Below are 16,667 nucleotides of genomic sequence, written 5' to 3' on the forward strand. Positions count from 1 at the left end.
TAACCTTCAGTGTGTACAGGTAACTAACTAGCCGAGTATAACAGGCAGTGTGTACAGGTAACTAACTAGCTGGATATAACAAGCAGTGTGTACAGGTAACTAACTAGCTGGACATAACCTGCAATATGTACAGGTAACTAACAAGCTGGGTATAACAGGCAGTGTGTATGGGTAACTAGTTGGGTATAACAGGCAGTGTGTACGGGTAACTAGTTGGGTATAACAGGCAGTGTGTACGGGGAACTAGTTGGGTATAACAGGCAGTGTGTACGGGGAACTAGCTGGGTATAACAGGCAGTGTGTATGGGTAACTAGTTGGGTATAACAGGCAGTGTGTACGGGGAACTAGTTGGGTATAACAGGCAGTGTGTACGGGGAACTAGTTGGGTATAACAGGCAGTGTGTACGGGGAACTAGCTGGGTATAACAGGCAGTGTGTATGGGTAACTAGTTGGGTATAACCTGCACTGAGTAACTAGCCGGTGTTTCTGCTGTTAACTGAAGTGCCAAACCGAGGGACGGCTGGGCCAGTGTAGCCTCTCAGGGTCTCAGATACCCCTCTCCCAACACCCGAGAGATGCCCCGTGGGTTACATCAGCTCTTCCCCTTCCCTGTGAAATCCCCCCATCAAACTGGATCATCCATCAACCAATCATCACCGGAAATCCAGGGCTTGTCAGCTATTTATTGATAAATAAAGCTCGTAATTAACGGAAATGAAACCCGCCATGTAATGAAAACAAAAGAATCCAGAAACGTGATTTCCGGGCTCCTCGCTGCCGGGGTCACTCTGACTGCGTCTCAAGATCCTGCCCCATCAGCCCCTCCAGCCTTCAGCCTGATCGGGAAGTTACAGCCACTCTCTCGGTGTTCACGAGGTCAGGAGGCTCTATGCTTCGTGTCTTGGACCGTTTAGATGATTTGGGGTTGGATTTTAGTCTTATCGGCTCCACTCAGCCGGTGGCTCCCGTGGCCCCTTGGGTTTAGCAATCCGGCAGTTAAATCCTGGAGGGGTTAAAAACAACAAGAGCCCATGAATAAGCAATGGAGCGTACAAGTCCTGAGCCACATCACCAGGGCTACTCACCTAGGCCTCCAGACACTGCAAGCGGTTGATTAACATCCTCGTAATCATCCCGTGTAATCATCCCAACTGATGGCAGAAGATGTGGTCAGTGTCACCGAACGATAAACATGGCTACTGCCTTTACAGCCGCCCCGCGGGGTAATTCAGCGCAATCCATGCAGCAAAAAGCATATCCTGTGCAAGCTAGGAAGTGGCCAGGGTGCCCTGCCTGCTGTGTTGATTAATCGCCACGTGTCGCAAGCACCTAATAATTCACTGCTGCCCACTTACAAGACACGCAGAAGTGCCATTTACATGCTGATTAAGGAAGCCATTGGTTGGCTTGCTGGTGGGTGATACTCACCGCTTCTTCCTGGAGGAGCAGGAAATCCCTATGGAGAGAAGGAAGATATTTATAGGGGCTCCCTATGGTCTCCTCACTGTCTGGGGGAGGCTGAAGGATCGGGAGGTGCCGGAGGCCCGTCCCCTCTGTGCTGTCCTAGTTAGATGATTATAATAACAGTGTACCCCATGGCTGTCTCTGGTGGAATCCTAACATTTCCTGCCCTGCTGGTAACCACTTGATGTGGCGGCATTGTGACAACTTCCCGTTTTCCCTAATGTGCCACCATGTTACCCATCTTGTTATGATACGAGGAACACAAGTGTCTGATACTCACGCTCAGGGGAGTCTGCCACCAGTCACTTTGAAGAGCGTTGACGTACGAATGTGTGTCCACTATGGCAGAAGGGAAAGAGCCATGACATTAAAAAGCACAATTGGGACATCCCGCCCCACGGGTTTCCTGCTGGTCCTGACCCGCTTACTGTGTCACTTATCTCTGCAAGCCTCATTTACCCCATCACACGCACCTGCCCCATGCCTGTCTGCAATGCACACTCACACTACCCTCCAAGCACTCACCCTAACCCACTTATCTCTGCCAACACAGGCCTCATTCGCCCAATCACATCCTATCCCTCCCCGGTCACCCCCCCATCCTATCCCTCGCCACAGCAGACGCACCCCATCCTATCCCTCGCCCCATGAGATGCTCCCCCTTCTATCCCTCACGCCATCAGAAGCACCCCTCCTATCTCTCTCCCCATCAGATGTACCCCTTCTATGCTTCACCCCATCAGATGCACCCCCTTCTATCCCTCTCCCCATCAGACGCACCCCCACCTATCCCTCTCCACATCAGATGCACCCCCTCCTATCCCTCTCCACATCAGATGCACCCCCCATCCCTCTCCCCATCAGACGCACCCCCTCCTATCCCTCTCCCCATCAGACGAACCCCCTCCTATACCTCTCCCCATCATAGGCACCCAACATACCCTACCCTGCCCTTCTCCAGTCTTTCACCAACCTCAAACTTCATGGTTTCCATTATTCAGAGATAAGGACGAGTAAAACTTTGTTTATTGACAAACACAGATACAACAAACAAATACAGGACAGACAGATCTCCCATGGCTCCTACATACATCACAACAAACACAGACGTAAATGATATAATAGACAAAGGACAGGAACACATACGCTGGGCGGCTGAGAGGGTTCGTAGGTATCATCCTACTGCGCTAATTCCTTGTCCCGCTGCGCTCTTTAATATTCCCTATGCAGGAGCTGCGCAAAACCTCAAAGGGCTCTGCCTGCCGTATTCAGCCCGGTGGTCTGCGAGTCCCGTATCTCCCATACGTAGAATGACAACGGCGGGGAAACGGCATCACACGCATGTGTGGTGACAGCACATTCCACGTGGCTGCCGGAACAACACTGGACAGAATCTGGGAGCAGGCAGAGAAATGAAGGTCTATGAGCTACACGATACGATGCTTCGTAACAGACGGGGCCCCTGGGCTCCCTGCTCCGCGGAGAGTTTGTGAAGGGAGGGAGGTGTATGGCACCCCCGCCGGGGTAACGCTGCACGGTTTTTATATCTTCGCTTGCATAAAAAAATTAGAGAAGTGAAAGTATGCCTTTTTTGGCACTTCCCTATATCCTGAAACATAGATTTTTTTATTTCTCTTACATTTTGCACTGGAAGGAGCCTGTTTAATGAGGACATATCAGGATGTATCGCCCAGCGAAGCGAGGATACCGACGGTCCCTTCGGCTATAGAACCATCAAGACTCTCAGTAAAAACGTGCCTGAGGCATCTATGGTAAGCCAAAATATATAAAGTGCAGAACCTGAAACGAGTGCGTGGAAGACACACCAGGCCCGTTCCAAAAAAATCCCAGCCCAGTTTAGCAAGGAGGATCCAGGTCACTCCACCTTCCCCGGCATGTAGCAGCACAAGGAGCCCACTATCCCTGGAACGAGGCCGAAATCTTTAAATCTGCGCCTAGCTCGTCTGTTACCTGTCCTGGGCATTGTGACTTTGGCATACTCGACTGTGGTAACCTCTGGAGGGCTTGGCATCCCAGCAAGACTATAGGAGGAGGAGATTGGCACTGCAGGCGGAGACACGGATGCTCGGTTAGGTTTGGGGGCCACGGTGCTGTACACGGGCTCCGTGGGTGTTGAGGGTACCATGTACTTGGTTACATTATCATATTTTGCCTCCAAGGTGGAGGGAGGAGTGCGAGGTGCAGATGACGTCGCGGAAGCTGCCGGCTTGTTCTTTCGCACTACAGCGTAGGTCTCACTCATATTTGGATTGGATCTGGCAAACTGATCAGGGCCACAGAGGGACACGTTTCCCGAGGGAAAAGAGAATCTGTACAGAGAGAGGAGAGATCTGGTCATGGACATTGCATATCCTAGCCGTGGGGCTTTGCTTCTACAGGTGACCTTCGTGTCAGCAGCTGAGGAGCTTTGATGAGAAGCATGGCTTCTTCCACCACCCACCTTCAGCTTCTATCTTATCCGTGGTTGGGGTAGGACTTTGGGGAACACATTTACATGGATATCGTATTCCATGACAGATCTGTATTAAATGCAGAGGCTCCGCTGTGAGCCCAATACTCGGAAGCAGGAGATGAACCTCGCTGTGCTCTTCTGGCCAGAGTGGGTGAGTGCCCTACAGTTTGACATGAAGACTCAAGAGGTTTCCCTCCAAATCAGTAATTTGTTTTTATTTCAGTTGTCGATTGTGCAGCTTCGAAAGCGGTTCCCAAAAATCAGGGGCATTTACTGGCACTTACCTCTGGCCGACCTCCTTCCGAGACCGAGTTAGTGTCCGAGCGCCGGGAGGGAAGCTGATAGCATCATCATAGAACGGAGTGTTATTCTGCAGGACAGAGGAAGAGGATCTATCATAAAACGCATTCATAATCAGGAAGTTTCTCTTCCTGTTTCACCGTGTTAAACACAATCTGATTTAACCCATGCGAGCCACCCCGTCACCTCATGTCATATAAAGTAATTTCCTGCCATTCGTTACTGGGACTGAGTGCAGGTTGTGGTGGGTGGGAGTGCCCGCTCACCTTGCTCAGGTTCTCGTAGTTGTGATTCACCAGAAGCTGCTTTTCGAACATCTCAGTGACTGCGTGATACAGAAAGCTGTACTGCTCCTGGAGATTGAGTTAGGGGTGAGAAGGAGTGAGATAATCTGCAGCAATGAGGAAACGTGCGAGAAAGCGGGGCGCATTCTCTAAACTAAGTCTGAGTTATGTGAATCGGCAACAACTGATAAAGAAACTTCACACAAAGATTTCACCCTCTCTCAAACTATCAACGACCTCACACCCTAAAATCATGATGTGACTGGGTCCAGTTCTCCTAAATGTAACATGGACTCTTTGTTCCGTCCCTGCTATCTGAAGAAGGATGACTCCTGAACCTGGCTGCTGGAGATGAAGATGACAGCAGAGCATGGGCCCTGCAAGTTGCCATGTTTCCAGCTCTGCAGCCTGGCTGACTTTCTCCGTAACCCTGTACTATTGTCCAGAAATATCAGGGACACGACTGAACTGCACTCACCTTGGTCTGCACCGCTGAGGGTCTCTGGCGTCTCATCTCCAGCACAATCTCATAGATACTGAAGTCACTGGGAACCCTCTGAAAGGACAGAGCGCTGGTTACCGCGTGTCTTCCAGGGGTGAAAATCCCAGGGGCCCCGCAGGGTTTCACCCACCTGTTTGTGCACCATATTCTGTATATACTCCACTGTACAGATGACACCTGTGCGCCCACATCCTGCACTGCACGGGGGAGATAAGTTTAGGTTACACGTGGGGCAGAATGACGACTGGATACAGGGGGCAAATTGACACATTATCTCTGGGGCAGAAAAGCAGGTCATGCATGTAACAGGCATGTAGCGTGAAAGGCATGCAGCATGGCTCTTGTAGATAGCACCTTGTATGTTCTTCATATTAAATTTAACAGATTTGTTAGAATTCAGGGTCCAGCTGCTTGTTCTGTTACGTACGTGTTGAGTACCTCACTTTCTCATGGCCACCTACCTGCAGTGGACACATATCGGCGCGCTGTCCTCCGCGTGGTGCTGCCGTACAAGCTGAATCATCTCCAGGAAACAGGAGCAGGAATCGGGAATCCCACGATCCGGCCACGCCACGTACTGGAAATGACTGATCTCCCGCATATCCTACAGACACAACAGAGTCTAACGCTGGCCTGATGGTAAGAAACCGGCCGCTCGTCTGGGTGGGTTACACTCACCTCCTGAAACATTACCCTGAACCTGCGCAGCACAACCTCTACGTTCACAAGAATCTTTTCTATCTGATAAAAGAATAGCAGAGACTAGTTAGGACACAGGTGAGTTAGTCCCTTCACCAACTAGTCTCTGGAATAACATCTGTGTTTTGGGGAATGGGGTGTCTCATTAACGTGTAGATAATGCCGCAGAGACGTCCATGTGATACACATCACCCCAGTACTCCAGAACGTGCTGCCTTGCTGTACGTGGCAGAATCTGTGGCGGTGGGAATGTGGCATCTGACCAGGCACACTGACCATGCTGATGGTAAATGGCCCAAACTGGATGTGTCCTTCGTCCAGGGGCCAGTATCGCTCGCACTTTTTCTGGAAGAGAAAAGACGTTTCACATATCCAAACATCACCCAGCAGCACCACAGCAAGGGGGCGATATCACCCAACTCTAATCATCTCCAGTCACCCAACACGCTGCCAAATTCTTACTAAGGGCCATAAAAGGTTTAGTTCCTCTTTGATGCCCCCTTTTATGAGTTCCAAGTGCCGCCATTTAATGCAGGGCACAATTCTCATAAAATGTTAAAGGGCCACTCTGACATTTGACAAGTTCAAGGCATGTGATCCCCCCAAAGTACCTGCAGGAGACCCAAAACATCAAGGGTGGAAGATATCTCACCTTGCCGTGCTCCATCTCCCGACACGCCATCACTATCACCTGCAAGACACGGCAAGCAGCATGTTAGCTCTCGGCACCAGCACTTGACCAACACGCTTCTGTTTAGCTGCTAGCATATCCCTCGGGTGCACCGCCATGCTGCCAGGTTCTGGGGTGCCTTAATACCAAGTCAGAGATTGTGGTACAGTGTTTTTTCACGTCTCACCTTGACATTATACTGCCAGATCATTCTCCAGAAGTCCAGCACAGTGTGGTTCAGTGGCCCCTGTGTGGCGATGTACCGAGGCTTATTATCCAGACCCTGTAAGAGAGTAAGGAAGCCCTTGATGGAGTGGTGGGATTTCCTGCCAGCTTGGAATAAGGTGTTGTGCCCCACTCTGCACATACATTTGGTGTGTTGCTGAGCACATAACGTGCTGCCCCTCCTCCCACCCAGCACTAGCAGACGGTTACCTGGATGAAGCTGGCATTAATATAATCCGACCCAACTTCCTCTGCCAGGAGTTTAACTGGAACCCGCGTCTCATCATCTGAAAGGAATGGGAGGTATGAGGTGGGCACTGCATGGGCAGCGCTGTACCCCATGCAGGGCAGATCGGACGCCTCGCAGGACACCTGCACCCTACGCTGGGCAGATCAGACGCCTCGCAGGATGCCTGTACCCCACGCAGGGCAGATAGGAAGCCTCACAGGGCACCTGTACCCCACGCAGGGCAGATTGGACGCCTCATACTCACATGGAAGGATGTCTTTGTAACGGTTCTTTTTCTGGTTCTCCTGTCTTTCTCCTGTTTCCGTGGAGTAATTATTATTCTGTTTAAACCCTGCGCTCTTAGCCTTAATGTCCTGTTACGGCAAAAAATGACATCTTGGTTACCATGAAGCAACCTCAGAGTTAGTGAGGCTTATTGTGTGCTGTGCATGGGGTGCCCAGTAAGTGTATACAATGTACACTTACTGGATAGAATGCCTGGTCACTGGATAGAATGTACACTTACCGGATAGAATGCCTGGTCACTGGATAGAATGTACATTTTCTGTACAGAATGCTGTGCAGATCACTGGTCAGAATTTAATTTCATTAAGTAGAATGTCCAAGCTCTGTGTAGAATGTGCAGTCGCTCTATAGAATGCCCAGTCTCTGTATAGAATGCGCAGTCGATGCATAGACTGTCCAGTCTCTGTATAGAATGCGCAGTCACTGTATAGAATGCTCATGTCTCTGTATAGAATGCCCAGTCACTGTATAGAATGCGCAGTCGCTGTATAGAATGCCCAGTCTCTGTATAGAATGCGCAGTCGCTGTATAGAATGCCCAGTCTCTGTATAGAATGCGCAGTTGCTGTATAGAATGCTCAGTTACTGTAGCGCCCGATTGGCACATGGAGAACCCAGAAACTCAGGTCAATGGGGGGGCACAACACGGTAACCCAGAACTTTAATGTCCAGTTAAAATCCACTCTCTGTAGCAGCCCACGCAGGGTGCGCTCGGGGGTGTGGTGGGGCAGCAAGACCCTTTTTACCCTAAAGCTCCAGGAATCTTCCATGACCTCTGTTGGCCCTTTTAACCCCTGATGTAATGGATACGAACTGGTAGGGTCATATTGTAAAATGACTTGTTTAAAATACATTGTAATTCCGAGCTTTCGGCAGAAAGGGTTAAATTTCAGCGAGAGGTCCCCGCATGCTAATTGTGACCGTTGGAACCTGGCTTCCTCTTTTGTGGGTGAGAAGAACAGATGAATGGGGAAAGCGCTGTCAGTGAGTAGCAGACAGCAGTGAGGGGGCCACAGAGCGCGGGGTCCAGTGTCAGGGTAACGGGGTCTGATGAGGGCCACAGTGCGCGGGGTCCAGTGTCAGGTTAACAGAGTGGAGTGTGATACCTAAGTGGCAGGGCACGGGGTGGATGCAGCGTACCTGGGTGCAGTGGGCTGGTACAGCACCGGTGTAACGGGGTAACTTACAATGGGGGGTAACTTACGGGAGGTGGATTGTCGAGGTAGCAGAGAAGCCGGGTACAGGGCCGGGTACATACAGTACATCCGACGTGGTGAACTCACCTGGAATTCCTTGCCCAGGGCATCCTCGCAGCCCTTCCTCTGTGTGCATTCCATCTGGGTCAGAAGCCCCCGTAGACTCTCGGCAGCCATTGCCCCCTATATTCCCGCAGACAGATCCCACCTGTGTCACCGCACCCAGGGGACGGTGAACTTCCCGGCAGTATGAGGAAGTAACAGTTCCAGCCACTCCCCCCCCTCCACCTCTCTCCCGTCAGACCGGCAGGACCGGCACAGCACCCTACGAGAGACGGCAAGGAGAGAGAAAGACGGCACACACAGACAGCATGGAGAGAGAGACGGCACACACAGACAGCAAGGAGAGACAGACGGCACATACAGACAGCTAGGAGAGACAGACGGCACACACAGACAGCAAGGAGAGACAGACGGCACACACAGAGACACGTGGAAAGAGACAGACGACACACACAGACAGCGGGCAGGGAAAGAGACAGACCTCATACACAGACAGTGGACAGGGAAAGAGACAGACGGCACGTGTCAGGTTTTGCCCACATCTCCGTATTTCAGGCATGTGGGCTGCAGACCCTGGAAACGCAGACGGGTAGAATATCCCCACAGCGGGGGCATGAGGGGCAATGGATTTGCGTAAAAACCACCCGCCATGACAATGCTTGGGGAGGTGATTGGTACATGCGGGGTACGTAGTGAAATGCCCACCGCTGCGCTCACACATGCACACAGGTGCACACGGGGTAGGAGTACAGACATACTGTCCAGATAAAAGGTGTTCATTCCGTGCCACGGGGGAAGCCAACGGCGTTGTGGCCCCAGAACATGCAATGACTGCATCTCCCTGCGATGGCATCCGCAGCACCGCCCAGGACCGGCTATAATCACGGCCGCTGCAAGCAATGCCTGACCTGGCGGTCGCCGCAGAATGCGAGGCCAACTTTCATAACTCATCAGTTACCAGTCAGTGGCTGCTGGTTCCCATAAAGCTGCAGACGTACCGGCGGCGGCCATAACGCTCTAAAAACAGAGAAGACCCACACTAGAGTCTACCGGCCTCTGCTCCCTCCCCACAGTATCCCCCACTCTCCCCGCTGAATCCCCCTGTGACGGCCCAGGGTTAATAGGTGCCGTCTTTATTAGTTATTGTTTGATTTCTGTATATGTGGTGATTATTGTTTGTGCGTTGTTCTCCCTCACATCCTACCCTGTCCGTGTTTCACATGCCCTACACCCAGACTTTAACCCCTCGTATCCCGGACAACATCGACCCCACAGAGTGTCCTTTCATGGAGTTAACCCACAGGTGGTGGGGTAGGACCAGGGGTGGCTCGGAGAGGGAGCCTCCTGTAGAGTCCCGGTCGCTGGGACTTCCAGGAGAGCGGAGTTCAGCCGGCACAGTTACTGTACGCACGCCAGCTACCTCGCGGTCCATCCTGGGGAAACTTGAGCTGCTGCCGCTCAGGATCCCCTTGGCCGATCGCGTTGCTTTTTAGGATATCCTCAGGCCCCCAAGCTATCCATCGGTACCCCGGGATTGCCGCCACTCCTTCAGGATCACCCCAATTACAAAGGCTTAAGGTTATAGACATTACAGGGCTTGGTGTCCTGAGTATGGCGCAGGGCTGTCTGGGAATATGTTAATGTGATTTATGTCCGTTGCACTGCCGGACTGCACCCCCTGCTGTGTCCCCCACTCTCCCCGCTGTATCCCCCACTCTCTCTGCTGTGTCCCCCACTCTCCCCGATGTATCCCTCACTATCCCAGCAGTATCCCCCACTCTTCCCGTTGTGTCCCCCACTCTATATAGATAAATGATTAATGAACACCTCCTCGTTGTGGGGTGCGGGGTTTGTGTGATATTATGGCCTTGTGGGGGTTGGATGTAATATTCTTACAAACAGACTGAAGTAGTCTCAAAAGCTTGCAATCGAATAAAGACATGTCCACTTTGGTATCTTGAGAGGTCTTTGTGGCTCAGCCTCTCAGGGTCGGCTCATAAAGTCATGGCTGCCGTGGGGATGACGTGCCCACTTACACCCTGTGATGCTGGGTCACAATCACGGTGCGAACACCACATCCCTTGCCCGTTTCAATCCCCGTCAAATGAACATGAAACAGGACTGCCTCTATCGAGCTGGGGCAGCTTAACTGTTGGCAGTTATACTGGAGACTGCCCTGCCACAGCTTTATTCCACATATCGGGGGCGGTAGGACGGGTGGCACATTGTCGCCTGTCATTCTGAGAGAAATCACGTGATTTCCTTCCCAGAAAATGGCGGCTTTGTGGGATGGCGACGCTGACTGATTATAAACGTCCGGGTGTTATATAACCTACAGCGAAGCTGTTTAAGTGGTTGTGAGCTCCGGGGCTCTATCGGCTCACTTGCTTTGGCTGTAGCGCCGCCATATTGCTGGAGACCAGATGTAAAAAGCTTCTTCGGCCGCGGCTTTTCCGGAACAAGCCACTCATCTGTAAGTATCTCGCGTGCTTAGAGTTCTGCGCGCTTCTTATTGGAGAGATGGATCAGACCACGCCCAGCCCTAGGCTTGCGATTGGCTGGAGAGCCCTCTGCTTTCCGTCAGCTGTGTCGGGTGCGAGTTCGGCGCGCGACTCCGGTGTGAGGTGAGAGACCGAGTCCCTTGCCGTATTCCATGTCTGGTATATTGACAGCAAGAGCTGGGAAGCCAAGAGTGTACGGGGTGCCTGCCGTATTTATCCGGGGTATATAGTGTCTCCGGGATGCCTGCCTTATGTATCTGGGGTGTATATGGGGGTCAGTGTGTATGTCTTTATATGTGGGGTATACAGTATATATGTGAATGGCGTCGGTGAATATGGGGTATATAGTATATATGTATATGGGGTATACAGCGTAGGGTGTTTGTGGCTTTCTCGCTCTGCATGTGATTCCCATTAACGGCCGGGGATCGGGTCACATGTGCTGCCAGAAGCTACAGAGACGGGAAGAGAAATTTCGGCTCCTTCTGTATAATCGGAGCTATTCTGAGGCAGTTAATGAAGTATTTCTGCAGATTGGTTGGTTGGTTGCTATGGTAATAAGACCAATTTCTGCTCCCCCTGTTTGGCACTTTGTTCACCGATATTGTTTCTCGCTCTGGATTTCCAGGTTTCGTCAGGAATGTTGGGATGGAGGCTCTGGAGCCTGGATCAGCAAGCGTGCCACATGTGGGGTGCGTGGACCCCCACACAGGTGAGGGGTTAAAGGGGCCAATGTGTGCGCATGCTGGTGGTGGGAGAACAGGACGGGTGGGGTATATACCCTACTGTGCTGCGCATGATGCAGAGCCCGGTGCGCGGTTACTGAGGCCTCCGGTTCTAGTGGCTGCGCAGGAAGTTTTAGAACAGAAGGGCTTTTTAGTCCGGATGATGTGTGCGGCAACGTGCCCTATAAAAATAAACTTTGTCGCCCTCACCCAACAGATGCCAAACAAGATGAAGAAAATCCATCTGGCGGTGTCCCAGAAACACGGTCCTCTCCAAACCTGCCCCTTCCAGAGCAGAGCCCAAACTCCGTGCTTCTGCCCAAAGATCCTCCACAGGCGCCATCTCACCCCCTGCGCCACCAGGACGGGCATCTCCATGAACCTGTGAACATGAGCAAGGCAGCTGGCGAGGAGACTCAGGATGAGGGCAAAGAAGAAAGTCTTAATGGTAACTCTGATGCCCCATTCCCCCCGGAGCCAGCCGAGCAGGGAAGGAGTACCCAGGAGCCTCCAGACACCGCTGCAGAGGAGTCCACTGGTCAGAGGTCTGGAGGCATCATTACAGAAGAATCCTCCATGAGGGATCCGGTGGGCGAGGAACCGAGACTCTGGGGTCAGTCCTTGGAGGAGAAGCCCCCTGAAAAGCCTTCAGCTGAGACTTCTTATCGGAAAGCGCTAGATTTACAGACAGAAGACATGTCGGTGAAGGAGGGTTTGGAGCAGAGTCCGGGCCAGGTCCCCGTAGATATGGGCTCAGAGGAGGCATCCTCTAGGCCTCTAGAGGAGGAATATGAGGACGGCAGCACCAAGGACCTGTCTGATTCCACGGATAATACTCTGGAGGACTCCGGGGATTTTCATGGCCTCTCTTCAGTGGTCGGGGGAATACCGTCAGAATCGTCTCCGCCACCTGATTGCATCCTGCGCGACGAGGACGTCACTGCCGAGGGCTGGAGGGCAAGGAGAAAGCATGTATTTGTTCTGAGTGAGGCAGGCAAGCCTATCTACTCGCGTTATGGTAACGAGGAGGCCTTGTCATCCACCATGGGAGTCATGATGGCCTTGGTGAGCTTCGTGCAGAGTGGGAATAACGCCATCCGCTCCATCCATTCAGGTACCAGCCGTACCCTTTTTATACTCTACTATACTGCTCATACCTAGAGAAATATGAAATAAGGTACCATAAAAGGGTTAAACTAGGGCAGGAGAATAGGGTCTCTGTGTTATCCTATGGGGTATAGACCTCTTGTGATGGTGCCTGTGCCTTTGGAACTACAGACCCCATCCTGTGTCCACCATATAGAGATTAGCAGCATGATTGCTGCCGGTCGGCAGTGACCCCACAGGTGGATATCGCAGCAGTAGGAACATTAGAGATGGTGGACACAGGATGACAGTTTGTGGGCATCATGTAATTAACTCTTGTCTCCAATTCCCCCTCAGACAACCAGAAGGTGGTCTTCCTGCAGCAGGGTCCGCTCGTGCTGGTGTCGGTATCCCGAGCCCCTCAGTCTGAGGAGCAGCTGAGGCAGGAGCTGCAGTATGTTTATCACCAGATAATCAGCATGCTGACACAGGCCAGTGTGGCTCGGATCTTCGAACGCAAAAAGAACTACGATCTGCGCCGCCTTCTGGCCGGTTCTGAGAAGATTCTGGACAGCCTTCTAGACTTGCTGGATTCTGAGCCGGGCTTCCTGCTCGGAGCTGTCCGCTGTGTGGCCCTGCCCTGTCCACTACGGGACTCTCTCAGCTCCATTCTGACCAAGGCCATCACCCATAATCTAGTCTTCTCCATCTTAGTGGCGGAGCAGCAATTGGTGACGGTCGTGCAGGAACGGGCTGTGATCGAAGATTGCCGTTTGGACCCCGCGGACCTCCATCTCCTGCTGAACCTTATTGGAGCTTCCTCTGCTTTCCAGGCGGGCGAGATCTGGACTCCCATCTGCCTTCCCCGCTTTAATCCTGATGGTTACTTCTATGCTTATATCTCCTACTTGGATCCGGAGTGCACCGTGTGTCTGGTGCTGCTCTCCACCGACAAGGAGTCTTTCTATGCGGTATCTGCCTGCAAGCAGCGGATCCAGGAGACTATGGAGGCCCAGAACTCGCTGCAGGCACTTTGTGCAGCCCTGCGCTGCAGCTCCTATAGTGCGTCTCTGGTGGGAGTCCCTGAGCTGCTGCACTTTGTGTACAAACCACTGGATATACCGGACAGCTACCGGCAGCTCCCGCAGTTCACCAGGTGGGTTGGGAGGTAGGGGGCTGACTGCCTATAGTCCTCGCGGTTCCTGTGAGGACTGAAGTATGCGAGACTCGAAGGGTGTGACGGGAGCCGGCAGCTGCTGTGCTCTGTAGTATGCGGTTTGCTCGGCGCGGCATTATCTCCCCCGTCTGCACGTGGATGGAGACTGGGAGACGGTTCCTGTTGGACCTCGGTGACCAATAGACCGCAAGGCATGTCTCGGGCTAACGACGTGCCAGCATGTGTTAGGTTAGAGATTAGGGGTGAGAACCCGCTATGAACGCCAGGCAGGGGGTGACCTCGTGTGCTGAGCTGCAGTCTGCTGAGGCCTCTGCTGTGGTTTTACAGATTTCTAGATCTTTCCAGCAGAACAAAGCAAGACTGAGAAAGTATAAACTTTACAGCCGGTGTCTCCTCTCTCCCCACAGCCCCCTGGCGGATGGGCCGTACTCCAGCGACGCAGAGAGGCAGCGGCTCTTTGACTTGTACCGGTACCTGCACTCCCGAATCCACAGCTCCGTGAGGCCCCTCAGACTCATCTATCATGTGGCCGAGAAGGAGACTCTGCTCGCCTGGGTGACTACTCCGCGTGGCTGGGGAGTCGCATGAGCTTTCAGGATGTCAGATGGAAGAAGAGACCTCTGAGGTCCTGAAAGCTCACGTGGCTTTACATGTTTTGTCTGTTGGCCAAGACGGCTTTATTCAAGTTTCTGAAATGGGTCGGGGGAGGGAGATTTTGGACATGGGGTGTTAGAGGGCCCCGGGGGTTGTCACGTGGGTTGGGTGGCTGCGCAGGTACTTTGGGGGGTTTTCTTACTGTGTTTCCCTCTCCAGGTCACCAGCAAATTTGAACTCTACACGGCGTTCAGCTCCTTGGTGACCAAAGTGGGAGCGATTAACGTCATAACCAAACTCCTCCGCTGGATCAAGAAAGAAGAAGACAGACTGTTCATACGCTACCCCCCAAAGTACTCCACGACGCCCCTGCCGGGCAAGGGGGCCAAAGCGAGCCGGCCTGAGAGGACTGAGCCTGCCCAGAACGGCTTCTTCACAGGACTGTAGCCTGCCGATTGAAGCTGTGGCATTTACCCCTACCCCCCTGGCCGGCACTCCCTTCTTCTGCCGTCCCTGAGAACAGCGGGGCTCTAACACTTCAGTCAGGAGACCGGGTGGTGGGCTGCAGGTGCCGACTGGACACGGGGTAAACGCGGCCACCAGCGGAGGAGGAACGTGTTACCCGCCAGCGGAGGAGGAACGTGTTACCCGCCAGCGGAGGAGGAACGTGTTACTCTCCTGCCCCCTGTCGCACACTGTGTGAAATGGTTAAATCGTGTTTTTCAGCCCCAGTGGGTCTGTTTGGAATGATTGCTGGATGTGGATGGGGGCCAAAGATGGCCACCGACCCCCAGCACATACAGCCCACCTCTAAATATGGTCATGCGGCGGCACCGTGTGTGCGCCTATCGTGTAAAGTGTTTTCTGCTGGTGGCGCATGTTACCTGTAATGGGGGACTCCGTGGAGCCTCCCCAAGAAACGGACGGCAGTGCTTCCCTTTCATCTGCTTTATTTTTACACGTTTCCTGCTTCTGAGGTTTTCAGAATAAATCTGCCCGGTCTGTGCGTCTTAGTAACAAGGTGTAGTCTCTGCTGCTGCGCTACTGCCGCTGCATCCTCTCCGCGTCACAATATGCCGGCTAGATCTTCGCGGCTCATCTCCATCAGTATGTCAAAGAGCCGCCCGGCCGTGGCCTCCGTCACCTTCACCTGTGTGGTAAGAGACGGTGAGGGAGGGGGATACGGCAGCGGGGCACTTAGCGCATGGCTGAGTGGGGTGTAATGTGGGGGTAAACCCTTTAGCTGTGACACCCGGGGCAGAGCAGACGCCGTCTCACCTCCCAGGCTCTCAGCACCATTTCTGCCGGGTTGCTGCTGCGCTGCTGCCACAGTTCCACGTAGCTCTGGGGAATCCGTAATGTGCGGGCGAGACCCCGCCAGTCGCTCCCTGTGGAGGGGGCGGAGCCGTTAGTGAGTGATCACTGGCCCTAAACTGCCCCCAAGCCAGAAACTGCCCCATGCAGAGGCATCTCTTACCCGGGGAGGTCGTGACGCTGAGTGCGGTTGTGAACCGGCTCCAGAGTGAAGGCTTCATGTGTTTGATTGGCAGCTCCTCCGGGAGAACGGGCCCTGCTCACACATGTTACATGCATGTAGAAAACAGATTGTGTGAGCGACTGAATAACACGTTTAGTACATAATGAGGAGGCGTGATACTAACGCTTCGAGAACAAATGGCGTGAGCGCTAGGGGGGGCCTGACAACCCGCAGAAGCCCGACGCATTTCACCAACACGGCGTCCAAAGTCTGCCTGCCGAAGACGAAGAGGAGGAAGCGAGAAGATAGAAGAGAGGTGTGTGTGTACGCGTGTACGCGAGGGTGCAAGTACATACATGTATATCTATATAAACATGGGAGAAATTAGAGGATGTGACATAATACCCCCATAGTGATGTAACCACCACAGTGTACGCTTGCTCCGGGGAGCGAGAAATGAGCTAGGAGAGTATAGGATAAATATATAAACGTTGGTTTAACTCTTTAGACTTTTTTCCATTACCCGACGAGCTGCCGCCTGCCTGGTTCCCAACGGCAACCGGCAAGTGTAACTCGAAGCTACAATGCAGGAACCAGGAGCGAGATCTCACCCAACCAGCGAAGCAGATCCCGCTGCCGGTGCGCGGCCGTCACCACGTCACATCGCCTCAGGCGCTTGAGCTGCTCGGACACGT

At 52.9% G+C, this 16,667-nt stretch overlaps 2 protein-coding genes across 2 annotated transcripts; one reads left to right on the forward strand and one right to left on the reverse strand.

The window, feature by feature from the left end:
* Positions 1 to 940: 940 nt before the first annotated feature.
* On the reverse strand, positions 941 to 8,526 carry LOC149274018 (tyrosine-protein phosphatase non-receptor type 18-like). Its single transcript, XM_089505878.1, has 15 exons — positions 8,437 to 8,526; positions 7,114 to 7,222; positions 6,830 to 6,906; positions 6,582 to 6,677; positions 6,377 to 6,415; positions 6,001 to 6,069; positions 5,698 to 5,766; positions 5,487 to 5,629; positions 5,156 to 5,222; positions 5,002 to 5,079; positions 4,506 to 4,592; positions 4,224 to 4,309; positions 3,438 to 3,796; positions 1,088 to 1,153; positions 941 to 1,005 (listed from the first exon to the last, which is right to left on the reverse strand). The coding sequence occupies exons 1-15, from the start codon at positions 8,524 to 8,526 to the stop codon at positions 941 to 943; spliced, it is 1,500 nt and encodes a 499-aa protein (XP_089362004.1).
* A 2,406-nt stretch (positions 8,527 to 10,932) lies between these two features.
* Positions 10,933 to 14,942, forward strand: LOC149274019 (vacuolar fusion protein MON1 homolog B-like). Its single transcript, XM_089505879.1, has 6 exons — positions 10,933 to 11,029; positions 11,542 to 11,625; positions 11,856 to 12,752; positions 13,082 to 13,880; positions 14,309 to 14,456; positions 14,715 to 14,942. The coding sequence occupies exons 1-6, from the start codon at positions 10,933 to 10,935 to the stop codon at positions 14,940 to 14,942; spliced, it is 2,253 nt and encodes a 750-aa protein (XP_089362005.1).
* The last annotated feature ends 1,725 nt before the right edge of the window (positions 14,943 to 16,667 follow it).

This window comes from Sceloporus occidentalis, unplaced genomic scaffold (genome assembly GCF_023333645.1).
Source record: "Sceloporus occidentalis isolate IW3139 unplaced genomic scaffold, rSceOcc1.0.p SCAF_351, whole genome shotgun sequence".
NCBI lineage: Eukaryota > Metazoa > Chordata > Lepidosauria > Squamata > Phrynosomatidae > Sceloporus > Sceloporus occidentalis.